The 26,750-nt window shown below is 42.9% G+C and overlaps 1 protein-coding gene across 4 annotated transcripts; it reads right to left on the reverse strand.

The window, feature by feature from the left end:
• Positions 1-131: 131 nt before the first annotated feature.
• Positions 132-24,076, reverse strand: LOC103644180 (bZIP transcription factor RISBZ2). 4 transcript variants are annotated; one of them, XM_035964405.1, is made up of 7 exons: positions 23,466-24,006; positions 22,604-22,697; positions 9,195-10,269; positions 2,916-3,114; positions 1,239-1,314; positions 1,004-1,129; positions 132-677 (listed from the first exon to the last, which is right to left on the reverse strand). In XM_035964405.1, exons 2-7 carry the CDS (start codon positions 22,637-22,639, stop codon positions 315-317), a joined length of 1,875 nt encoding a protein of 624 aa, XP_035820298.1. In that variant the 5' UTR covers positions 22,640-22,697; positions 23,466-24,006; the 3' UTR covers positions 132-314. The 4 variants fall into 4 exon arrangements, with proteins under 4 accessions (XP_035820298.1, XP_035820299.1, XP_008665595.1 ...); XM_035964406.1 differs by having other exon boundaries at positions 7,719-10,269; XM_008667373.4 differs by lacking the exon at positions 9,195-10,269 and having other exon boundaries at positions 23,466-24,076.
• Between the last annotated feature and the right edge of the window lie 2,674 nt (positions 24,077-26,750).

Here is a 26,750-nt window from a genome sequence, read left to right on the forward strand (position 1 = left end):
TGTTTATGTTTTGCATTAAGCCAGTGGCACTCAGAACTAGCGAGTGGCAGAGCGTGCTCTTCGATGGAAACCGAACTTGCTCTGTCCACAGCAATGTGTAGCAGACATCAGGTGGCGTAGTACACGTCAAATGGACACACGAGATCCACATGAAGAACGAACAATAAATCAATAGCAGTAGACCCGTAAGTCCACAACGAACGAATGCGCATCGCAGCATTAGCAATGTCCACTACAAAGTATGTGAAACTGTTAATTTATCATATTCTTGCCGTGGGCATCAGGGCCTTTATCATATCCGATGGAGTAGGAACCTAGGAGGTCGACCCCGATGAAGCCGGGCCTCCGCACATCCTCTTCTGGAGGTGCTCCAGGCTCGCCACCCGCTGCAGCGAGTCAGTGCTGCCCATCTTGCCGGCGACCTGAGCCCCGTTGACGAAATCGTCGTCCTCTTGAACCGAGGAAGCTATATCTGGCATGTAACCGTTGCTGCCTCCGATCTCGCTTGGATTGGCGAAGTAACTGTTCAGGTCATCTTGGATGGGTACGGCGGCATCAGAGGCGGAGTCAGATGGGGAGCCATTGAATGGCATGCTGAGGGACGACATATCAGACACGGCAGGGAACAATGTGTTCATGCCAGTTACCCGCTTCACTGAGTCCTCTGCCATCTTCACCTGAAAACATGATGCATTCCCACGTTCCATCAGAATGGCCAAGAACACCCAATTAGGCCTTGTTCGGTTAATCCTGTTACCCATGTATTAGATGAGATTAGAAAAAATTAAGAAGTTTGACTTGTTTGGAATTTAAACCCACCTAATCCCACCCAATCCACATAGATTGAGAGCTAACCGAACAAGCCCTTACGCGTGGAAAGGCCATGGATTATCTCTGAAATCTAGGGGTGGGAGGTGATTCACCTAGTGCTAGCAGTTGAAACAACCCAAAGTGCCTAATTCAACAGATGCAGGGCTCACACAGCACAGGCAAAGCAGTGTACCTTTGCTCTTAAGGTTTCAACATCTGCCTTAAGCACCCTATTGTCAACAGCAGCCTCATTGAACTTCTGATTAACGTCAGCAAGTCGCCTTAGGAGCGAAGAGTTCTCAACTCTTAACTGTGATACCTGTAACAAGACATGCACAACTCTAGCTCGTTAGCCAAGCCAGGGACCCAAGAACATTTTGGATCTGTCAAGTGTCAACACATAAAAACAATAGCATAACCCATCAGACCTGTGCCTCCAGTTCATTCAAGTGAGCTGCCTTTCTGCTTCTCGAACGCCTGGCTGATTCTCGGTTGGATTGCTTCCTGGAAACAGTCAGGAAGACTGGCTCAACTCATCTATTCGGTTGTGGCATCAAGCCAACACCAGTTTTACAGTAAGGCTAAAATTATTGCCGGCCTTAAGAACAAACAGACCACTCTAAATGAGAATTTGTCCACTAAATAATACTAGTGCCTGTATAAGAAAACAATGGCAATACAAATTACAATTATTATGGCATACAATATACAAGAGCGTCCACAAACTTGTCAAGGAATGTCATTTAGGTCCACAAACTTTAAAAAATGTGTTTCTGAGTCACTAAACTTGTTAAGTGGTGCACTGCAGGTCCATAACAACCATGTTGGCATTTTATCTGACATGACATGCATCAGGCTGGTGCGTATTATTAATTGATCCAGGTCCAGCCCGAGATACTGCAGACACAATACACACTGCAGTGTTAGCGTGCGTTCGTCTACAGGTGAGCCTTCGCGTCTCCCTGAGCCTCGACGCTTCAAGAACCCGTCCCAGCCTCAAGCTGCCTGTGAAGGGCTGTGGACACTCGAGCGATGTTAGTTGTTAGTGGGGGCAGCATAGTGGGCGTTGGCTGCGAGGCCACGGTCACCCGCTCACAAGGTCGAAGGAGGAGCAGCGGCTTCAAGTGCGGCCTTTTTTTTTTTAAATGCAAATAGGTGAGGCTAAAACCATATTTGATTTGGCTTTTGGCAGTAGCTTTTGCCCTCAAAAAGCCAACCAAAGGGATTGGCTCCCACCCAAAGCAACAGCCAAAAGCAACTTTTGCCTAGTACAAATTTCATAGCAGCCTTCCCCGGTCCCCCCTGCTTTCACTGGCCATAGAGTTAGGAAGTCCACGAAATTACCCACCTGCACTAGTTATGAAGATAACAATTTATTTTTTCCCAGCTGAAGCAGCCAGCCCCAGCGACCTAGACAATCTACAGGAGGAAGAAGGTGTTGACGAGAGAGGTCCGCTTGGTGTGTGTGTGTGTGTGTGAGAGAGAGAGAGTCGAGTGGAGAGGAATGTGGATGACATGTGGACAATATACTTATATAATATTCTAACACTCCCCCTCACGTCGAGGCTCTCTTAGCTCTCAGACGTGGAATAGGAGCAAGCAACAATTATTCTTGGCTCTAATAATATATTAAGTTGTATGCACAAACCAGTTCAACCCAAAAACTTAATCTAATAAAAAGAGGTGGACAATTCACTTGTACTATATTCTAACATGCTCCACAGTTTTTCCAGAAAACACAACTGCTCAACCAAACGGCTTTTGGCTTTCTCAAAGCCCACACTCATTAACAGCTTTTCCACTACTACTTTTCCAGAACCCACAGCTCAACCAAACATGGCCTAAGATGAGTTAAATGCAAAGTGGCAACATAGTTAGCCTCAGCCTTACAGTGGCACGTCAGATAAAATGCCAGCATTGCTAGTATGGACATGTGGTGCACCACTTAACAAGTTTAGTGATAACAAATGCATTTTAAAAGTTTCTGGACCTAAGCGAGCACCCCTTGACAAGTTCAGGGGCTGCTCATGCATTTAACTCAATATACAATGTTGGCCATAAAGTCATGATGCACACACATTTCACAAACAGGTAAAAAAGATCACCTTCTCTGTAATCTGTGTTGAACAGGGTTTCCATTTCCAGTAGTCTCAGCATCTCCTTCCATGTCATCATCGTCTGACTGCTCACGTGAGGAAGAGCTAGTGGTTTGCTTAACAGGGATATCGGCATTTTGTACTACATGTGGACTTGATCCCCCGCCTGGAGCACCAACTAGCTTGTTTTGAACTAGACTTCCAGTACCTGATACGTGCCCAATATCCAATCCAGACCATACTTCAGTCATTCAACCAGATGTCATACATATAAGTTAGAAGGCTAGCATTTACAGTGTGTGCATGTTTACCCAAATAAAATAGCAACATGTCAGTGAAATCACGATTAAGCTACTTGGTCCAATTGTGAAGCTAAGTGCACGTGCATACCTTGCATAGTAATGGACGACACACCATAAAGATACAACCATAAAGGCTTCATAATCACAAGGTGTTTTGTTTTGAAAACTCAACAACAGAACATCAAGTTCCCCATGGTTTACTAAATCGATTAGACCGGGGATGGGAGATGGGACGTAGGAAAAAAAGGCGGTCGGGCGCGCCCTTGTCGTCTTCCTCCTTCGCCGTAGTGGACCGGAGTTCTCTTGGGCCGATTTCCCACGCTCCGCACGCTCCTCGTGCTATCCCTCTCTCGCGTTTCATAGGCAGGCGGGTCTCCGGGTGAGAAGGTCTCTGGCGCGGCCCAGAAGGATTCCTGTCCCTCGTCGCGCGATACAGTGACTTCTACAGGTACCGCGTTAGGGTTTCCTTCTGACTTCGTCGGATCGTATTCCTTTCCGCATCTCGCCTCTTCGCTCTCTCGGCTCTGGTCTCTCCCGTCGTCGGTTCGCTCCAGTTTCCACGGTGGCTGGTTCGAGTCCCCGATCCGTCCTCCGCTGGTGGAAGAGGAGTGGCCGCCTCTGCCTCGCTTGGCGTCCGTGTTGAAGATGGATCCAAAAGGTCGAAACCCTAATTGGGATCGGTGGGGACCGAAAGAGGTGCCTCAAGGATCTCAATCTTGGAACAAGAATCGAAATCTCAGTTGGAGATTGAAGCCAAATCTTGGCAAATCTGACATCAAGGAAGACATTGTGACTTTTCTGGCGATGGGGCCAATCAGGTATTCTCAAAACCCCTCCCCTGCTTTGAAAAAAGAGATTGATAATGTTCGTCGCCCTTTCTGTCAAAAATGCGGGGTGGAGGGTCATCATGCTAGAGATTGTTTCAAGTCTCTGTGGTGCGATATTTGTCGCAAAGAAACTCATGTGAATGCTCGTTGTGTCCTTCCCAAACAAAACAAGCCATGCATGCCTATTGTTGGTATGGCGGCTGACGGGTTAAGGTTTTATTCTTCCCATTTTGCGAAATCCTTATCTAGAAAACCGAAAAGGAGCTTCATCGGTTTGGGGAAAGTTGTTGAGGGGTTGATTTCTGCAGAAGATCTTGAGAAGGATTTTGGTTTTCATTTCCCGTGGGGCAAAACTTGGAAAGCAACCAAGTGTCACGCCGGGTTCTTGATGCAGTTTCCTTCTCAGGAGAAGTTAGATGAGATGATTAATTTTCCTGGACTTAAAATGAAAATGTCCGGGGCAAAAATTTCAGTCTCTTATTGGAGCTCACAGGCTAAACCTAAATCCAAGCTTCATTTTGTGTGGATTGTGGCGGAAAATGTCCCTGAGGAACTCCAAAATTACCAAGCTATTTGTGAGTTGGGGTCAACAATTGGGTCTGTTGAAGAGGTGGATATCTTATCTTTAGACACTAAAGATATTGTGAGATTCAAAGTGCATGTCAAAAGTGTTGCTATGATTCCACCAATTATAGAGGTAGGTGTTAAACCCTTCCTCTATGACATATACTTTAAAATTGATGATATCACTAATGAGGGATGGAATGATGAATCTATAAATCTTGGTGATAGTCGCCTAGAGGGGGGGTGAATAGGGCGAAACTGAAATTTACAAATATAAACACAACTACAAGCCGGGGTTAGCGTTAGTAATAATAAATGAGTCCGCAAGAGAGGACGCAAAACAAATCGCAAGCAAATAAAGAGAGTGACACGTGGATTTGTTTTACCGAGGTTCGGTTCTTGCAAACCTACTCCCCGTTGAGGAGGCCACAAAGGCCGGGTCTCTTTCAACCCTTCCCTCTCTCAAACGGTCCCTCGGACCGAGTGAGCTTTCCTTCTTCTCAATCAACCGGGAACAAAACCTCCCCGCAAGGGCCACCACACAATCGGTGCCTCTTGCCTCGGTTACAATTGAGTGTTGATCACAAGAGCAAAAGAGAAAGAAAGAATGCGATCCAAGCGCAAGAGCTCAAAAAACACGGCAAATCTCTCTCGCTAGTCACTAAAGGCTTGAGTGGAATTGGAGAGGATTTGATCTCTTTGTATGTGTCTAGAATTGAATGCCTAGCTCTTGTAAGTGGTTGAGAAGTGGGAAAACTTGGATGGCAATGAATGTGGAGTGGTTTGGGTATTTATAGCCCCAACCACCAAATGTGGCCGTTGCTGGGAGCTCTCTGTTCGATGGCGCACCGGACAGTCCGGTGCACACCGGACAGTCCGGTGCCCCCTGCCACGTCATCGTTGCCGTTGGATTCTGACCGTTGGAGCTCTGACATGTGGGCCTGCCGAGGTGTCCGGTGCACACCGGACATGCACTGTTTGATGTCCGGTGCACCGGTATGGGCGCGCCTGCCGACTGCGCGCGCAGAGCGCGCATTAAATGCGCTAGCAGGTGACCGTTGTCGCGGAAGTAGCCGTTGCTCCGTGGTTCACCGGACAGTCCGGTGCACACCGGACAGTCCGGTGAATTATAGCGGAGCGGCTGCCGCGCGAACCCGAGGCTGGCGAGTTCCGGAGGCCGCGGTTCCTTGGAGCACCGGACATGTCCGGTGCACACCGGACAGTCCGGTGAATTATAGCGCGCCGGCTTCCGAGAATTCCCGAAGGCGAAGAGTTTGGGTCTAAGTCCCCTGGTGCACCGGACAGGTACTGTTCACTGTCCGGTGGCACACCGGACAGTCCGGTGCGCCAGACCAGGGGTGCCCTCGGTTCCCCCTTTGCTCCTTTATTGAATCCAAAACTTGGTCTTTTTATTGGCTGAGTGTGAACCTTTTGCACCTGTATAACTTATACACTAGAGCAAACTAGTCAGTCCAATATTTGTGTTGGACAATTCAACCACCAAAATTATTTAGGAACTAGGTGTAAGCCTAATTCCCTTTCAATCTCCCCCTTTTTGGTGATTGATGCCAACACAAACCAAAGCAAATATAGAAGTGCATAATTGAACTAGTTTACATGACGTAAGTGCAAAGGTTACTTGGAATTGAGCCAATATAACTACTTACAAGATATGCAAGGAATGTTTCTTTCTTATGTAACATTTTGGACCACGTTTGCACCACATGTTTTGTTTTTGCAAATTCTTTTTGTAAATCCATTTCAAAGATCTTTTGCAAATAGTCAAAGGTACATGAATAAGAGTTTGCAAAGCATTTTCAAGATTTGAAATTGTCTCCCCCTATTTTAAATGCTTTTTCTTTGACTAAACAAAACTCCCCCTAAAAGAGATCCACCTCTTAGTGTTCAAGAGGGTTTTGATATACCATTTTTGAAATACTACTTTCTCCCCCTTTTGAACACAATAGGATACCAAATGATGAAGACTTTTGGAAAGCACTAAGTTTTTTGAATTTGGTGGTGGTGGTGCGGTCCTTTTGCTTTGGGCTCATTTCTCCCCCTTTTTGGCATGAATCGCCAAAAACGGAATCATTAGAGCCCTCGAAGTGCAATCTTCCCTTTGGTCATAAATAAGTGAGTTAAGATTATACCAAAGACGAAGTCCTTTTGCGTTTGAGCTTTTACTCTCTCCCCCAAGGATGAAGTCCTTTTCCTTGATGCTCATTTCTCCCCCAAGGACGAGAGAGTTGCTCGGAGTGATGGCGAAGCATGAGTTACGGAGTGGAAGCCTTTGTCTTCGCTGAAGACTCCAATTTCCTTTCAATATACCTATGACTTGGTTTGAAATCGACTTGAAAACACATTAGTCATAGCATATAAAGGAGATATGATCAAAGGTATTCAAAAGAGCTATGTGTGCAAGCTTTAGCAAAAGAAATTTCTAGAATCAAGAATATTGAGCTCATGCCTAAGTCTGGTAAAAGATTGTTCATCAAGTGGCTTGGTAAAGATATCGGCTAATTGATCTTTAGTATTAATGTAAGAAATCTCGATATCCCCCTTTTGTTGGTGATCCCTAAGAAAATGATACCGAATGGCTATGTGCTTAGTGCGGCTATGCTCGACGGGATTGTCGGCCATTTTGATTGCACTCTCATTATCACATAGCAAAGGGACTTTGGTTAATTTGTAACCGTAGTCCCGCAGGGTTTGCCTCATCCAAAGCAATTGCGCGCAACAATGTCCTGCGGCAATGTACTCGGCTTCGGCGGTGGAAAGAGCGACCGAATTTTGCTTCTTTGAAGCCCAAGACACCAAGGATCTTCCCAAGAACTGGCAAGTCCCCGATGTGCTCTTCCTATTGATTTTGCACCCTGCCCAATCGGCATCCGAATAACCAATCAAATCAAATGTGGATCCCCGAGGGTACCAAAGCCCAAACTTAGGTGTATAAGCCAAATATCTCAAGATTCGTTTTACGGCCGTAAGGTGTGATTCCTTAGGGTCGGATTGGAATCTTGCACACATGCAAACGGAAAGCATAATGTCCGGTCGAGATGCACATAAATAAAGCAATGAACCAATCATCGACCGGTATACCTTTTGATCCACGGACTTACCTCCCGTGTCGAGGTCGAGATGCCCATTAGTTCCCATGGGTGTCTTGATGGGTTTGGCATCCCTCATCCCAAACTTAGCAAGAATGTCTTGAGTGTACTTCGTTTGGCTAATGAAGGTGCCCTCTTGGAGTTGCTTGACTTGGAATCCTAGAAAATACTTCAACTCCCCCATCATCGACATCTCGAATTTCTGTGTCATGATCCTACTAAACTCTTCACATGTAGACTCGTTAGTAGACCCAAATATAATATCATCAACATAAATTTGGCATACAAACAAGTCATTTTCAAGAGTTTTAGTAAAGAGTGTAGGATCGGCCTTGCCGACTTTGAAGCCATTAGCAATAAGGAAATCTCTAAGGCATTCATACCATGCTCTTGGGGCTTGCTTGAGCCCATAAAGCGCCTTAGAGAGCCTATAGACATGATTAGGATACTCACTGTCTTCAAAGCCGGGAGGTTGCTCAACATAGACCTCTTCCTTGATTGGTCCATTGAGGAAGGCACTTTTCACGTCCATTTGATAGAGCTTAAAGCCATGGTAAGTAGCATAGGCCAATAATATGCGAATTGACTCAAGCCTAGCTACGGGTGCATAGGTTTCACCAAAATCCAAACCTTCGACTTGTGAATACCCTTTGGCCACAAGTCGAGCTTTGTTCCTTGTCACCACACCATGCTCATCTTGCTTGTTGCGGAAGACCCATTTGGTTCCTACAACATTTTGGTTAGGACGTGGAACTAAATGCCATACCTCATTCCTCGTGAAATTGTTGAGCTCCTCTTGCATTGCCACCACCCAATCCGAATCTTGGAGAGCTTCCTCTACCCTGTGTGGCTCAATAGAGGAAACAAAAGAGTAATGTTCACAAAAATGAGCAACCCGAGATCGAGTAGTTACCCCCTTATGAATGTCGCCGAGGATGGTGTCGACGGGGTGATCTCGTTGGATTGCTTGGTGGACTCTTGGGTGTGGCGGTCTTGGTTCTTCCTCATCCTCCTTTTCTTGATCATTTGTATCTCCCCCTTGATCATTGCTATCATCTTGAGGTGGCTCGTCTTCTTGATTTTGCTCTTCATCATTTTGAGCCTCATCCTCATTTTGAGTTGGTGGAGATGCTTGCATGGAGGAGGATGGTTGATCTTGTGTACTTGGAGGCTCTTCGGATTCCCTAGGACACACATCCCCAATGGACATGTTCCTAAGCGCTATGCATGGAGCCTGTTCTTCACCTACTTCATCAAGATCAACTTGCTCTACTTGAGAGCCGTTAGTTTCATCAAACACAACGTCACATGAGACTTCAACTAGTCCAGTGGACTTGTTAAAGACCCTATATGCCCTTGTGTTTGAGTCATAACCAAGTAAAAAGCCTTCTACAGTTTTAGGAGCAAATTTAGATTTTCTACCTCTTTTAATAAGAATGAAGCATTTGCTACCAAAAACTCTAAAATATGAAATGTTGGGCTTTTTACCGGTTAGGAGTTCATATGATGTCTTCTTGAGGATTCGGTGAAGATATAACCGGTTGATGGCGTAGCAGGCGGTGTTGACCGCTTCGGCCCAAAACCGGTCCGGTGTCTTGTACTCATCAAGCATGGTTCTTGCCATGTCCAATAGAGTTCGATTCTTCCTCTCTACTACACCGTTTTGTTGTGGCGTGTAGGGAGAAGAGAACTCATGCTTGATGCCCTCCTCCTCAAGGAAGCTTTCAATTTGAGAGTTCTTGAACTCCGTCCCATTGTCGCTTCTTATTTTCTTGATCCTTAAGCCGAACTCATTTTGAGCTCGTCTCAAGAATCCCTTTAATGTCTCTTGGGTTTGAGATTTTTCCTGTAAAAAGAATACCCAAGTGAAGCGAGAATAATCATCCACAATAACTAGACAGTACTTACTCCCGCCGATGCTTATGTAAGCGATCGGGCCGAATATATCCATGTGTAGGAGCTCCAGTGGCCTGTCAGTCGTCATTATGTTCTTGTGTGGATGATGAGTGCCAACTTGCTTCCCTGCTTGGCATGCGCTACAAATCCTGTCTTTCTCAAAATGAACATTGGTTAGTCCTAAAATGTGCTCTCCCTTTAGAAGCTTATGAAGATTCTTCATCCCAACATGGGCTAGTCGGCGATGCCAGAGCCAACCCATGTTAGTCTTAGCAATTAAACATGTGTCGAGCTCAGCTCTATCAAAATCTACTAAGTATAGCTGACCCTCTAACACACCCTTAAATGCTATTGAATCATCACTTCTTCTAAAGACAGTGACACCAATATCAGTAAAAAGACAGTTGTAGCCCATTTTACATAATTGGGATACAGAAAGCAAATTGTAATCTAAAGAATCAACGAGAAAAACATTGGAAATAGAATGGTCAGGAGATATAGCAATTTTACCCAAGCATTTGACCAAACCTTGATTTCCATCCCCGAATGTGATAGCTCGTTGGGGATCTTGGTTTTTCTCATATGAGGAGAACATTCTTTTCTCCCCGGTCATATGGTTTGTGCACCCACTGTCGAGTATCCAACTTGAGCCCCCGGATGCATAAACCTACAAAACAAGTTTAGTTCTTTGTTTTAGGTACCCAAACGGTTTTGGGTCCTTTGGCATTAGAAATGAGAACTTTGGGTACCCAAACACAAGTCTTGGAGCCCTTGTGCTTGCCCCCAACAAATTTGGCAACTACCTTGCCGGATTTGCTAGTAAGTACATAAGATGCATCAAAAGTTTTAAATGAAATGGCATGATCATTTGATGCATTAGGAGTTTTCTTTCTAGGCAACTTGGCACGGGTTGGTTGCCTAGAGCTAGATGTCTCACCCTTATACATAAAAGCATGGTTAGGGCCAGAGTGAGACTTCCTAGAGTGAATTCTCCTAATTTTGCTCTCGGGATAACCGGCAGGGTACAAAATGTAACCCTCGTTATCCTGAGGCATGGGAGCCTTGCCCTTAACAAAGTTAGACAAATTTTTAGGTGGGGCATTAAGTTTGACATTGTCTCCCCTTTGGAAGCCAATGCCATCCTTGATGCCAGGACGTCTCCCATTATAGAGCATGCTTCTAGCCAATTTAAATTTTTCATTTTCTAAGTCATGCTCTCTAATCTTAGCATTTAGTTGAGCTATGTGATCATTTTGTTTATTAATTAAGGCTAGGTGATCATGGATAGCATCAACATTAATATCTCTACATCTAGTACAAATGGAAATATGCTCAACATTAGATGTAGAGGGTTTGCAAGATTTTAGTTCAACAACCTTAGCATGCAACATATCATTTTTAGTTCTAAGGTCGGAAATAGTAGCATTGCAAACATCAAAATCCTTAGCCTTAGCAATTAGTTTCTCATTCTCATTTCTAAGGCTAGCAATGGAAACATTTAACTCATCAATCCTAGCAAGTAAATCAACATTATCATTTCTAGGATCAATGCAAACATGAGAATCTACCTTAGCAATTAATTTAGCATTTTCACTTCTAAGGTTGGTAATAGTGTCATGGCACATGCTTAGCTCACTAGATAATTTGTTACATTTTTCTACTTCTAGAGCATAAGCATTTTTAACCTTAACATGTTTCTTATTTTCCTTGATTAGGAAGTCCTCTTGGGAGTCCAAGAGATCATCCTTTTCATGGATGGCACTAATTAGTTCATTTAATTTTTCCTTTTGTTCCATGTTAAGGTTAGCAAAAAGAATGCGCAAGTTATCCTCCTCATTTTTATCATCATCCTCATCACTAGATGTTTCATATTTAGTGGAGGACCTTGATTTTACCTTCTTTTTGCCGTCCTTGGCCATGAGACACTTGTGGCCGCCGTTGGGGAAGAGAAGGCCTTTGGTGATGGCGATGTTGGCGGCGTCCTCGTCGTCGGAGGAGTCGCTTGAGCTTTCGTCGGAGTCCCACTCCCGACAAACATGGGCATCGCCGCCCTTCTTCTTGTAATACTTCTTCTTCTCCTTTCTTCTTCCCTTCTTGTCGTCGCCCCTGTCACTGTCACTAGACATAGGACATTTTGCAATAAAGTGACCGGGCTTACCACACTTGTAGCAAACCTTCTTGGAACGGGGTTTGTAGTCCTTCCCCTTCCGTTGCTTGAGGATTTGCCTAAAGCTTTTGATGATTAGGGCCATCTCCTCATTGTCGAGCTTGGAGGCGTCAATTGGTTGTCTACTTGGTGTAGACTCTTCCTTCTTCTCCTCCGTTGCCTTAAAGGCCACCGGTTGCACCTCGGAGGTGGAAGGCTCGTCAAGCTCGTTGATCTTCTTGGAGCCCTTAATCATGCATTCAAAACTCACAAAATTCCCGATAACTTCCTCGGGGGTCATTAGTGGATATCTAGGATTCCCACGAATTAATTGTACTTGAGTGGGGTTAAGGAAAATAAGAGCTCTTAGAATAACCTTAACCACTTCGTGGTCATCCCATTTTGTGCTCCCGAGGTTGCGTACTTGGTTCACCAAGGTCTTGAGCCGGTTGTACATGTCTTGTGGCTCCTCCCCTTGGCGAAGACGGAAGCGACCGAGCTCCCCCTCGATCGTTTCCCGCTTGGTGATCTTGGTGAGTTCATCACCCTCGTGCGCCGTCTTGAGTAGGTCCCAAATCTCCTTGGCGTTCTTCAATCCTTGTACTTTGTTGTATTCCTCCTTGCTTAGGGAGGCAAGGAGGATGGTTGCGGCTTGGGAGTTGAAGTGCTCGATTTGGGCCACTTCGTCCGTGTCATAGTCCTCATCCCCTATTGATGGTACCTGTACACCATACTCAACAACATCCCATATACTCTTGTGGAGAGAGGTTAGATGAAATCGCATTAAATTACTCCACATAGCATAATCTTCACCATTAAAAGTTGGTGGTTTACCTAATGGGACGGAAAGTAGAGGTGTATGTTTAGGAACACGAGGATAGCGTAGGGGAATCTTACTATACTTCTTACGCTCTTGGCGTTTAGAAGTGACGGACGCCGCGTCGGAGCCGGAGGTAGATGTCGATGAAGTATCGGTCTCGTAGTAGACCACCTTCCTCATCCTCTTGTGCTTGTCCCCACTCCGATGTGGTTTGTGAGAAGAAGATTTTTCCTTCTTCTCCTTGTGGTGAGAAGAGGAAGATCTTTTCTCCTTCCGCTTGGAGGAGTTCTTCTTCTCCCTTTTCTTGGTGCGGGACTCTTCCGATGAGGTGCTCCCTTGGCTTGTAGTGGGCTTGTCGCCGGTCTCCATCTCCTTCTTGGCGTGATCTCCCGACATCACTTCGAGCGGTTAGGCTCTAATGAAGCACCGGGCTCTGATACCAATTGATAGTCGCCTAGAGGGGGGGTGAATAGGGCGAAACTGAAATTTACAAATATAAACACAACTACAAGCCGGGGTTAGCGTTAGTAATAATAAATGAGTCCGCAAGAGAGGACGCAAAACAAATCGCAAGCAAATAAAGAGAGTGACACGTGGATTTGTTTTACCGAGGTTCGGTTCTTGCAAACCTACTCCCCGTTGAGGAGGCCACAAAGGCTGGGTCTCTTTCAACCCTTCCCTCTCTCAAACGGTCCCTCGGACCGAGTGAGCTTTCCTTCTTCTCAATCAACCGGGAACAAAACCTCCCCGCAAGGGCCACCACACAATCGGTGCCTCTTGCCTCGGTTACAATTGAGTGTTGATCACAAGAGCAAAAGAGAAAGAAAGAATGCGATCCAAGCGCAAGAGCTCAAAAAACACGGCAAATCTCTCTCGCTAGTCACTAAAGGCTTGAGTGGAATTGGAGAGGATTTGATCTCTTTGTATGTGTCTAGAATTGAATGCCTAGCTCTTGTAAGTGGTTGAGAAGTGGGAAAACTTGGATGGCAATGAATGTGGAGTGGTTGGGGTATTTATAGCCCCAACCACCAAATGTGGCCGTTGCTGGGAGCTCTCTGTTCGATGGCGCACCGGACAGTCCGGTGCACACCGGACAGTCCGGTGCCCCCTGCCACGTCATCGTTGCCGTTGGATTCTGACCGTTGGAGCTCTGACATGTGGGCCTGCCGAGGTGTCCGGTGCACACCGGACATGCACTGTTTGATGTCCGGTGCACCGGTATGGGCGCGCCTGCCGACTGCGCGCGCAGAGCGCGCATTAAATGCGCTAGCAGGTGACCGTTGTCGCGGAAGTAGCCGTTGCTCCGTGGTTCACCGGACAGTCCGGTGCACACCGGACAGTCCGGTGAATTATAGCGGAGCGGCTGCCGCGCGAACCCGAGGCTGGCGAGTTCCGGAGGCCGCGGTTCCTTGGAGCACCGGACATGTCCGGTGCACACCGGACAGTCCGGTGAATTATAGCGCGCCGGCTTCCGAGAATTCCCGAAGGCGAAGAGTTTGGGTCTAAGTCCCCTGGTGCACCGGACAGGTACTGTTCACTGTCCGGTGGCACACCGGACAGTCCGGTGCGCCAGACCAGGGGTGCCCTCGGTTCCCCCTTTGCTCCTTTATTGAATCCAAAACTTGGTCTTTTTATTGGCTGAGTGTGAACCTTTTGCACCTGTATAACTTATACACTAGAGCAAACTAGTCAGTCCAATATTTGTGTTGGACAATTCAACCACCAAAATTATTTAGGAACTAGGTGTAAGCCTAATTCCCTTTCACTTGGCAAAAGAGCTTCGGTGGACAGACAAGGTCTTGATGATCCTTCTTATGAAAAAACTGGCAAAAAAGCTAGAAATATAGGGGACAAGTCTGTTAAGGAAGAGATGAGGCTCGAAAATATTGGTGATATGATGTCTCAAGGCAAATCTTCTGGTCGGGGATCTGACTTGGGTGATAACAATGAAGACCTGAATCCTGTGACTGAAGATAAAGGTTATGATAATAACCCTATAAATGAAGATGAGGAGTTCCATAAGAGTGAAGATGACCTTCTGAGTGAGATTTGGAGGAATTTGCCAAAGATGAGGAGGTGGTTTTACCTCCACCCCAAGAAAAAATCAGCAAGTCCTTAGTGGGTGCTCAAGTTGAAGGCTCTGGAAAAACTGAAGCTGAAAAACAAGTTATAAATATGGAAGTGAATCATGGTGAAGGCATTAGGAGGAGCAGCAGACTTGAATCCAATGATGACATGAAGATTGCTGACAAAGCTGCGACAAGAGCTATGGCTAAAGATGCTTTCATGAACAAAGGTATGAATTCAAATCCTTTTTCTGTTCTTAATACTGAAAATTCTGTGCTTATGTCGATTGCTTCAGAATTAGGAATAGTTTTAGGTAATTCTTCTACTGATTCTATGGTAAATTTGGAATTGATCAAGTCTTTAGAGTTATCCAGGAATAGTCTTGCCATTCAATCTGTCAAAAAATCTGTAGAGCATAATCTCCAAGCTGGTTCTGACTCTGAAATGGATAAATCTATCCAAAATGAGGATGGCAACAATGAGTTGACTGACTTGGATGATGTTATGGTCCTGAGAAAAGGCAGGAAAATTCGTTATAAAAAAAATCAGTCAAGAAGAAGAAAAAAAGGTCTTTCCCCAAAATTAGGTATTCACCTAATAAAGGGAAAGGGATCCCCTCTGACTTCAAACTCAATTATTCAGAATGATTGGTCTTATTTGGAATTGTCAGGGGTTAGGAAAAGAGGTAAAAATTGAATTCTTAAAGGAATTGATTAGAAAAGAAAGAATTGATTTTATTGGTTTACAAGAAACTAATAAAAATCCTTTGAGGATTCTTGGCTGAACTCTATTAGTGGTAATAGAAATTTTGCCTGGTTTTGGACGCCTGCAAATGGTAGATCTGGTGGCCTTCTTGTAGGTTTTAATGCAGATGCTTTTGATGTTAGAGAAACTGAAATGGGTGATTTCATGATAAAAGTTCTTTTGGTTCATAAAGAAAATGGTTTCATTTGGAATTTTATTAATGTTTATGGTGCTGTTCAAAAATTCCTTATTGAGTTGTCGTCTTTCTGTTCCAAATGTAAATATCCCATATTGGTTGGCGGTGATTTTAATATTCTAAGGAAAGAGTCTGATAAAAACAAGCCTGGGGAACTAACAGTTGGAGTTCCCTGTTTAATTCTATCATTGATATTCATAGTCTGATTGAACTTGATTTGAGTGGTAGATTATATACATGGTCCAACAACAGAGATCCTCCCACCTTTGAAAAATTGGATAGATTTCTGGCTAGTCCAGAGTGGGTCCTTCAATTAAAAAATATGTCGGTTACTGGTCTTAACAGGACTTTCTCTGATCATGTTCCTTTGTGCCTCAAAATTGATTCTCTTTCCATCTTGATATGAGATTTTAGATATGAGCTTTGCTGGAAGCTTAGACTGGATTTCAAAGATCTTGTCTGGAATAATTGGTCTCTTCCGGTCAGAAGTCGATCAAGTATCGATATTTGGAAAGAGAAAAATAAGAGATTGAAAAAAACGTTGAAAGGGTGGAACATCAATGTGGAAGGAAGATATTCTAGACTTAAAAAAGATTTATTGCAAAAATTGATAGCTTAGATAAAAAAGTGAAAGTACTGGTATTTCGGTCTCGGAAAGACTTGAAAAGCTTGATATGGAATGTAATTTAAAAAATATGATGGCTGAAGAAGGTTGTAAGAGAAAGCAAATGGCGAGAGAAAAATTTATTAATGAGGGTGATGAGAATTCTAGGTACTTTCATCTTATTGCCAAAGGGAAAAGAAGAGTTAAAATCCTCTCCTTAGTTCATGAGGAGGACACAGTCGTTGATGACAATGGTATTAATAGAGTTGCTACTGCTTTCTATAAAGATCTTTTTGGTCCTTCTGTTCCTTCTAGTATAAATATGTCGAATTTACATATGAATAAATTAAATGATGAGGATCGAGCTTTGCTCACTGGACCTTTTTCTATTGAGGAAATTAAGAAGGTTGTGTTTGGTCTAAAGCACAATAGCGCCCCTGGTCCTGATGGTTTTCCAGCAGAATTTTTTCAAGATTTTTGGGATCTCATTCACATTGATCTGTGGAATTTATTCAAGGATTTTTATGGAGGGGTGCTTGATATTAAAAGACTTAACTTTGGGTTAGTGACTCTTTTACCTAAAGTGGATAACCCTGTCGACATGAGGAATTTCAGACCTATCTGTCTCTTGAATGTCTGTTATAAGATCATTACCAAAGTTCTGACTAATAGACTTTCTACTTGCATTACTAAAGTGATTAGTGAGTATCAATATGACTTTATTAAAGGGAGGTACATTATGGATAGTGTGGTTTCCCTTAATGAAATTCTTCACGAAGTAAGACAGAAAAAACAAAGTGGTGTGGTTCTTAAAATTGACTTTGAAAAAGCGTATGATAAAGTTAATTGGCAATTTCTTCATTATATGATGGAAAATAAAGGTTTTGGGGATATATGGTGTGATTGGGTTATGAGAACTGTCAGAGGTGGTAAAGTTGCCATCAAAACTAATGATGTTGTTGGTCGGTTGGCCCCGGTCTCAAAAAAAGGGTGGGCCATATCTCCTCTCAGCTTGGGATGGCACGGGAAATTATGCACAAGTTGCAGTCTGCTCAAGATATCAGACCCTTGTCAGTGCTAGAAAATTGGCCGTTGAAGCAGCTTGATGGTCATGTTGTGGCCCTTTCAACCTTGCAACGTTCTATGGCTCGGAGCCGCTCTAGGATTACCTGGTTGGCTAAGGGGGATGCTAACACTGCCTTCTTCCACCTCCACGCTAAATACCGCAAAGGCAAGAATTTTATTGGTAATCTGTTATCCGACGATGGTTTAATAAAGTCAAGGCATGAGGACAAGGAGGAAACTATAAGTGATTTTTTCCACAATTCGCTGGGTTGTTCGTCTGATCGAGCTCATACTATTGATTTGGATCATCTCCAAATTCCTTCTCATGATCTCTCTTCGCTGGACAGCCCCTTCACGGAAGATGAAGTCTGAAAAACAGTCCTTTCTCTACCTTCAAACAAGGCTCCTGGCCCGAATGGTTTTACTGGGAAATTTTATAAGTCGTGCTGGCATATTATTAAAGGAGATATTATGGCAGCTGCTATGGCTGTTTGGAACAGAAATCGGGGAAATCTGGAACTTCTCAATTCAGCATACATCATTCTTCTACCCAAAAAAAGATGATGTATGTCATGTCAAAGATTTTCGGCCTATAAGCTTGGTCCACTCATTTGCTAAGCTTATTACAAAGCTTTTGGCAAATAGGCTGGCCCAATCCCTGGATAATATGGGTTCGCAGAATCAAAGTGCTTTTATTAAAGGCAGATCCATTCTGGATAATTTCATGCTTGTGCAAAAGACAGCGAAGTTATTTCACCAGAAAAAGTGTGCAAGGATCCTCCTTAAGTTGGATATCACCAAAGCTTTTGACTCTGTCTCGTGGCCCTTCCTCCTGGAGGTCTTAAAGCATTTGGGTTTCGGGCAAATTTGGTGCGATATTGTTAGCATTCTTCTTGCTTCTGCCTCTTCCCAAGTAATGCTTAATGGTAAACCATGTAGGAGAATTATTCATAGACGTGGTCTTTGGCAGGGGGACCCTCTCTCCCCAATGTTGTTCATACTGGTTATGGATGTGCTAGGCTATTTAATTAAGGAGGCTGCTAATGATGGTTTGATGGTGCCTCTGATAGAAAATTCAGTTCATAACCGTATTTCTATTTATGCTGATGATGTGGTGATTTTCCTCCACCCGGTGGCTCTTGATTTAGTAATCACCATGGACATTATCAGGATTTTTGGGGAGGCAGCTGGGCTCAAAGTGAATATGGCAAAGAGCAGCGTTTTCCCCATCCACTGTACTGCTGAAAATCTGGATACCATTCATAATCTGCTGCCATGCGTTGTTGCCAACTTCCCCTGCAAATATTTGGGGGTGCCTCTATCCTTAAAGAAGCTCGACAGACAGCACTTACAGCCATTCATTGATAAAATTGCACATCGTCTTCCCTGCTGGAAAGCTGATCTGTTGACTAGAGTTGGAAGACTGATTATTGTCCAGATTGTCCTGTCTTCAATGAATATCTACTTAATGATGGCCATGGACCTTCCTTCTTGGGTTTTCAAAGCAATTGACAAGATCAGAAGGAATTTCCTGTGGAGAGGGAGAAAAGAAGCTTTGGGAGGACACTACTTGGTAGCTTGGAACAAGGTTACTAGGCCTAAAGAATTTGGAGGATTGGGTATCTTAAACCTGCGTTTGATGAATTGGGCTCTTAGATTACGCTGGCTCTGGCTGAAAAAAACTGATACTGGCAGACCTTGGGCATCCTTTAAAATAAATGTTCATCCTTCAGTTAAGGCCTTTTTCTCGGCAGCAATCTCTTCGGTGGTGGGCAACGGTAAAAACACTTTGTTTTGGACAGATAATTGGATCGATGGCCAAAGTCTATGTCAGCTGGCCCCTCATTTGGTCCAGATGGTCTCTTCTAGGGCTAAAATGAGGAATGTCCATGATGCCCTCATTTCAAGGAGCTGGGTCCATGATATTAGAGGAGTTATCACTGTAAATGTTTTGTCTGACTTCCTCAGGGTTTGGGACCTCACTACAGACTGGGTCTTAACACCAGATCAGGATGATAAGCATAGCTGGAGGCTTTCAAGCTCAGGTTTATATTCGGCCAAATCGGCATATACCAGTTTCTTTCTTGGAGCAACAACTTTTAAACCTTGGGAAAGGATTTGGAAATCATGGGCTCCTAATAAATGCAAGTTCTTCATGTGGCTCGTGGCCCACGATCGCTGCTGGACAGCAGATCGACTAGCAAAAAGAGGACTGCCTCACCCTCAATTTTGTACACTATGTGATCAAGAGGAGGAAACGATAAACCACTTGCTGGTTTCCTGCGTTTTCTCTCGGGCTGTCTGGTTTCAGATGATGAAATCTGTTGGGTTGCAGCACCTTGCTCCTAACCCTGCGTGATCCTCCTTTGAAGATTGGTGGGAAGGGGTTGCTACATTTTCTGCTGGTCTAGCAAACACAGGGCTGCACAAGGGCTTGAATTCTTTGATCATTATTGGTGCTTGGGCCATCTGGAATCACCGCAATAGCTGTGTTTTTAATGGTGTGCAGCCTAGTCAAAGCATGGTCATCAATTGGGTCAAGGAGGAGGCTCATCTCTGGTATAGGGCTGGAGCCAGGGATTTATCTAACATCCTTATGATCCAGTAATTTCAGTGGGTAATCTTTAGTTTGAGTCTCCATGGTCACGGGTCTAGATGTCTTTTGTTGTTGTTGATGTTAATTTTCTCCTTCTCCCTAAAGCCTAGTGTTTGTGGGTTCGTGTGGAGTTGTACGAGGTTTCCTTGCCTCACCCTTTCTTCTTAATATATTGATACGCAGCTCTCCTGCGTTTTTGAGAAAAAAAATGTTGTTGGCCCCTATTTTTTTACTCATAAAGGCGTTAGACAGGGTGATCCTTTCTCGCCCCTTTTGTTCAATCTTGTTGCAGATGGCTTGGCTTGTATTATTCAGAAAGCTCAAGAAAGAGGTCTGATCCGTGGTCTAATTCCCCATATTATTCAAAATGGTTGTTGTTGTCTTCGATATGCTGATGATACTATCTTCTTAATTCAAGATTGTTTGGAAGGTGCTAGAAATCTTAAATATATTCTTTGTCTTTTTGAGCACATGTCTGGTTTGAAAATTAATTTTCACAAAAGTGAAATTTTCTGCTTAGGGGATGCTAATGAGTTTGAAAATGTGTATGCTGATATTTTTACTTGTCCTGTGGGGCATCTTCCGATGAAATATCTTGGTGTTCCAATTGATAACAAGAAAATCAGTAAATCGCTTTGGTGTCCTATGATGGAAAAGATGGATAAAAGGCTTGCTAGTTGGCAAGGAAGATTTTTAAGCCTGGGGGGAGATTGACGTTATTAAATAGCTGTCTTTCTAATGTTCCTCTGTACATGTTATCGATTTATCCGGCTCGTAAGTCCATTATTAGGAAACTGGATTTGTACAGGAAGAGACTTTTATGGCAAGGAGGTTCACAAGCAAGAAAAATTCATCTGGTTAACTGGAATTCTGTCTGCACACCTAAAAATCAAGGTGGCTTAGGGGTTTTGAATCTGGAGTATATGAATGATGCCTTGTTGACGAAATGGCTTTGGAATATTGAAAATTCAAATGATTTATGGCAAAAGATTATTACAAAAAAATATATTAAGGGAAAACCTCTTATCTCAGTTAAGCAAAGACAGAATGACTCTCAGTTTTGGAAAAAACTTCTAAGTCTCAGAGAAGTTTTCTTTAAATATTGTAAAGTTGTTGTTGGTAATGGTTGTAAAACTAGTTTCTGGAAGAATACTTGGATTGGTGATTGTCCTTTGGCAGTTAAATTCCCTGTTCTGTTTGACTTGGCTTTTGATAAGGACATTTCGGTTAATAAGGTCTTGACCTCAAATTTTGATGTTCTTTCCTTCAGAAGAAGAATGATGGGTAATCTTCAAGTGTTTTATGGTGAATTAGTTGATTTGTGTGCTCATCATAATCTATCAGGTCAAGAGGACAGAGTGAGTTGGTGTATTGGTAACAAAGGTTTCACTGTTAATTCTTTATATAAGAAAAATTCGATTGATCAGGTGCCTGTTCCTCACAGGTTCTTGTGGAAATCTAAGTTACCACAAAAAATCAAAGTCTTCATCTGGCTGGTGGTAAGAAATAAAATTCTTACAAAAGATAATCTGAAAAAAAGAAATTGGCATGGTTCTAGTGAATGCTGTTTTTGTGGGGGTCTTGAATCGATTGAACATTTGTTCTTTAAATGTTCCATTGCTAGATTTGTGTGGAGAGTGATTCAAATTGCCTTAAATCTTGATTTCATTCCAAAAAGCATTGGGGAGTTATGTGACAGATGGTTGAACAAATCTAAAGACAGAATCTCCAATTTAATGATATTTGGTTGTGGAGCTGTTTTTAGGCTATTTGGAGAACCAGAAATGATTGGTTTTTTGGTGATAAAATTCTCCTTGATCCTGCTAACATAATATTTCTCTGTTGCTTTTGGTTGGATTCTTGGGCTATTCGTCAGAGAGAGAAGGAAAAAAAGATGGTGGTCCAAGGAAGTCGGCTAATCAGAAAGATAGTAAGTGAAGTGATGTGTCGGTCGTTTGGGTGGTGTCCGAGAGATCGCCACATTTCTGGATGAAGGGTGATTTTGGCTCATTTCTGTGGTTGGCTATCGCTCAAACTCTGGGTTGTCCCTTTGGTGAAAGTGTTTAAACTGGCTTGTTAGCTTCGTAGCTGCGCTTTTATTTTCAGTCGATGTAATAAGCTTTGCTTAAAAACTCTGGTTGCGTCTGGATAGATTTTAGTGGTTGCTGGTCCTTTTTTTTTCGAAAACGCAGGAGAGCTGTGTATCATTATATTAAGAGGAAAAAAGGTGAGGATAAGAAAACCTCATACAAGCCAAACTAACCCACACACCCACACACACTCAAGGATAGCTAGAAGTACAATGAAATTAAATTATGACCAACTGCCCTCATGACCAAGAAAGAAGGACGCCGATTAGTGCGTTGGAGCGGAAAGGATGCTATCTAATCCACTGGCTCCAGCCCTACACCAATTGTGAGACTGGTCCTTGCTGGTCCTTGCTTGTCTAGTTTGATAATGTGAGGGTGCTAGCATCACTAGGTGCTCTTTTGTCGATGGGTTGTAGCTCATCGTTTTGTATGTAATGACTCTTATCCTATTTCTTAATGAAATAGGGGGCTCTCCCCTTCGTAAAAAAATGGTTTACTAAACGACCACAAGTGGATCCTAGCAAGCAACCTAAAAAAATGATGCTTACAAGGACAGAGAGGAACTGAAGGTCTAATATCTATTGCATGAGTATTGAGCACTGAAACATAAGATCATCTGAGCCAAGCTTCAAAACCAGTTTGAAATGCAGCAAATGATGCTGTGGATGATTACCTCCGATGGGTTTAAGAGGGCCTGCGTGTGGAACATCCACACTTGGCAAGGAAGAACCAGCTGGAGAATGATCTGGAGGTGCTGCACCAGAAGCCTGTGGATAAAATGGTATCAGAAATACTCGATATAAATGAAAATATAGAAAGAGTGCTAGGAGAAAAATGAAACCATGCATATTGGGCTCCCACTCATATTACTGTAGTACTTGATGTTTGGCAAAAAAAAGAAGAAGGAATTCACTCGATTACAGACATTGAGGAAAGGCAACTCGATGCTTGTACTATGAAGTTTTGATAAACATATCAAATATCTACAATATTCTGATATACCAGGCTCCGACAGTTCCTAAGAGTATATACCAAACAAGCTAATTCACTTATCATAGAAAAAAACATATAGGAGACAAATCAAGGTGATATTGATACTACTCACATCCTCAAATAGCGGATAATCGCATAAGAATCGCTACACACAGAAGTCACAATTAACCACCTCTCACAATTAACCACCCACACGTGAAATGACAGGAATCATGAACTTACAACAAAATATAGGATCTCTGCAATAACCTAATGCCATAAACACACGAAGTCTCCGCGAATTCCACGCATCCGTAGTCCTAAAAGCACATGATCACTAGCGCCGACATCTCATTGCTATGATGTACTGTGCTGGACTGATGGCTGTTTCGTGTTCTCTAGAAATCTTAACTATGCGGTTGTGGAGCAGCAAGCGCAGCATCATGTATGTCACAGTCTCACGGACTGACCACGTAAGAACGCAAACAAGATACTATAAGCCTGACCATTCGAAAACCAAACAGCATTGCAGATGAGTTGCAGCTAAAGGCAAGTGAACATACCCTCCACAAGGCAACGGCAGCGAGGTCCTTCTCCAGCTTCTGCTTGAGCATCGCGTTGTACTCCACGGGGTCAACAACCGAGCTCGAGGCAGCCGCCGGCGCCGCGGCCCCCGGTGTCTTGCTCTCCGCAGCCTCAACTCCAGCTCCAACGCTGCCCCTACTGGCGCCGGCTACGGGAACCGGGCTGTCGAGCACGGCCTCCTCCAGGAACTTCTGGAAGTACCATTCCGACGGGCACCGGTTCATCAGCCCCGCCGCCTCCCCCGCTGGTGCAGCAACAGCGCCGGCGGCCGCCGATTGAGGGTGCGGCGGAACCCAGTAGGGGTTGGGGATCTCCTCCACGGAGAAGACGCGCTCCATGCCGGATCGAGACGGATCGCGACACTGTTGAGGAGAAGTCTCCGGGGGGCTAGGTGTCGGAGATTTCGAGGATTTGATCTGAAATTTGGGAGAAATTTCTCTGGCCGCACTTGGTTTGGTGGAAGAGAAGAGAAAAAATGGAAGGGAAGAGAGGAAGAAGAGAAGATGAGGTGTGCACGACTGCACGGTGGCTGCAATAAATAATAATAAAGTCGGCACGGACGGCTTTCACGGCTCTACGCGCACGCCAGTATTTGCTGAGGATTAAATTTATCTTAAGAATTAGCCATGGTTTATATAAATAGTTTTGTAATTAACTTATCTTTAATCCTCTTAATCGGTATTTTAAATCTGAACAAAATTTTAATCCAGGACCAAAGATAAAAAAACATGGGTTTTGTTTGTCCTTTTATTTAGAAGACGTGAATTTTCCCCCTTATATACACGCCTCGTTTTCCATGGTCACGAAAGGTGCCTCTTTATCTATACACACATATTCGATGCCACGTTGAGGGTTGATTCTAGGTATCACGGACAAAGTAACATTTTTATAATAAATATGTTAAGGGAGATAAATTTTAGAAGATTTTTTTATAAATTTAATTAAACTTAAAAATTTAACTTATTATGAGATACATAATTATTTTAGGACGGATGAAGTATACAATTTTTTTGTTCCCCTAACACTTCCAGGTTCAGGAGACCCTATTATCAAGATCTCTAGGCTCGCCAATTTCGATAGACCATTCTTCTTAACAGAACACCAAGCCCAAAAAAGGCACTACTCAACTCCACCGGTAGGAGATTTAGAGCATCTCCAAGAGCTTTCAGAAGTCTCTCCTAAATCAAGTTTTTTGACAAAAACACAAAAACGTATCTCCAACAGTTCCCCTAAACGCTCCCAATTTTTTTTAGCCCTTAAAACTCTGTCATTTGTAGCTATAAATGAGAGGGTTTTTAGGCTCCCCAGAAACAATATGTCACTTTAAGGAATCTGTTAGAGAAAGGATTAAAATCTACCCTCACTAATTTTTTAGATGCCCCTTAAAACTAATTTTGAGGAGTCATTTTCTAGGAAGCTCTTGGAGATGCTCTAACCCTGTTTGGTTTTTAGTCACCGACTAAACTTTAGTAGTCACTGAAATATCCTGTTTGATTTCAGTAATTAAATCTAAGTAAAATGCATTAATTATTAAGTATAATGATAGTTTTACTCTTAATCAATGCACAGGCTCCCGCTATGAGTCAGTCTTGGTACTTGAGCCAAGGAAGGGTAAGAGATGAAAAATTCTACTTTTAGTTACTTTTAGTCAACATTTCTTGATTAGAGGACTAAAATTTAGTCAATTCTTTTTAGTCTTGCTGCTTGGTTTTTTAATAACTAAAAGTGACTAAAGTTTAGATGTTGTTTGGTTTTTAGAGACTAATTTTATAGTCTCTCTATTTTATTTCATTTTAGTTACTAAATTTTTAAATGGGAACATTAAAACCCTATTTTAGTTTTAAGAATTTAGATACTAAAATAAAATAAAATGGAGGGACTAAAAATTAATCCATAGAAATCAAACACTCCATTAGTCATTAAACTTTAGTCACTTTAAACTAAACGGGGACTTAGATGACGCCTTCTCAAGAGACTTTTTATGGTATAATGATGCTTTAAGAGAGATCAAGGTTACCCTGTCATAACTAGCTTCTCTAACTCTCGTTAGAATTGCATAGGGATCATCTTCGGGTGAGGGCATAGCCAGCGACAAAATGCTTGGAAAACGTAATGATTTGGATAATATTCAAAGTTAAGACTAAGGATCCCTAGGACTATGCTGTGTATGGGTGTTGATGGATCATAATCCAAATGTTTCTTCATAATATGTTTGAACTCATAATTAATTTTAGTTTAAAATTAAGTAGAAATATAGTTTGATTATAGTTTTATCCAATCTTTAAATTTTATAGTGTAAAGTTTAAATACAATTATCATCCCTACCTTGCTGACTCCAACTATCATCAATGAACGATGCATACCGACCCTAATTCCCTTGCAAATACAGTTCTGATTTCCTAACGCGAAGGCCTTTTTATAGTGCGCGAAACGGATATTCTTATTTGTACTAGGTGAGTGCCCGTGCGTTGCAACGGGAATATATAATACAACGGTAACTTATGTATAAATATGTATTATGCTGAAATGTATGTTATACTGTTATAAGAAAATGTTTTGTACGTTACATATAATACCACGATAACACAAGAACATATAATACCACGATAACTTATGTGCATTGCAACAGAAACATATAATATCACGATAGTTTATGTATAAATGTGTATTATATTAAAATGTGTGTTATATTTAGCAGTCTTATCCTTCAAGTCCACCTAGAAAATATCATACATACAGCCATTTCAAACATCCAACAAGGGGAGCAGCAGGAGGCTTAACCATCCCCTTCCTTAATTCCATAAGTTGTGGTGAGAATTCCAATGCCACACAACCTGTTGTACCGTGGAGATTCGACCAGAGGAGAAGTTCAGAACAAAAAATCAGCATCCAACATCGTGACCTAACTAATTGCTATGCAACTAATTCAGAGTTTCAGACCAGTTTAGATATTCAGCCTGTGTGATAACTGTTGAAACTTGTCCAAACCTTGAAATCAACTATGTCAAAACAAACCATTTGACACCAGCTTTATGCTCAAGGTTGGCATTAAATGTTTGAGCAGTATAGCAAGTAGGGGAAGTGTCATAGTTCTTTTGGGTCATTCTTATGTAGAAGAGTTTGCAAGCTGGGTTGCCTTGGACCACGAGAACAGGCAACCGTCAGACCTGTAAGAAAAGCCTTGGAGTCTTGGAGATCAGAACACCGAACCAACGGCGAGCTGCTTTACATACGCTTCGAAGCTACTTCAATTGGTTTTATCA

The sequence above is a fragment of the Zea mays genome, chromosome 1 (assembly GCF_902167145.1).
Source record: "Zea mays cultivar B73 chromosome 1, Zm-B73-REFERENCE-NAM-5.0, whole genome shotgun sequence".
NCBI classification, from domain to species: domain Eukaryota; kingdom Viridiplantae; phylum Streptophyta; class Magnoliopsida; order Poales; family Poaceae; genus Zea; species Zea mays.

What these genes read in the sequence shown, in the direction of transcription:
- LOC103644180 (XM_035964406.1), bottom strand. Translation starts at nt 22,639, where the DNA reads ATGTTCCACACGCAGGCCCTCTTAAACCCATCGGAG. An exon ending in CCCTCTTAAACCCATCGGAG is followed by an intron (nt 10,270 to 22,603) that starts GTAATCATCCAC and finishes CTTGTTTTGTAG; the next exon opens with GTTTATGCATCCGGGGGCTC. An exon ending in TTGAAACCTTAAGAGCAAAG is followed by an intron (nt 678 to 1,003) that starts GTACACTGCTTT and finishes TCATGTTTTCAG; the next exon opens with GTGAAGATGGCAGAGGACTC.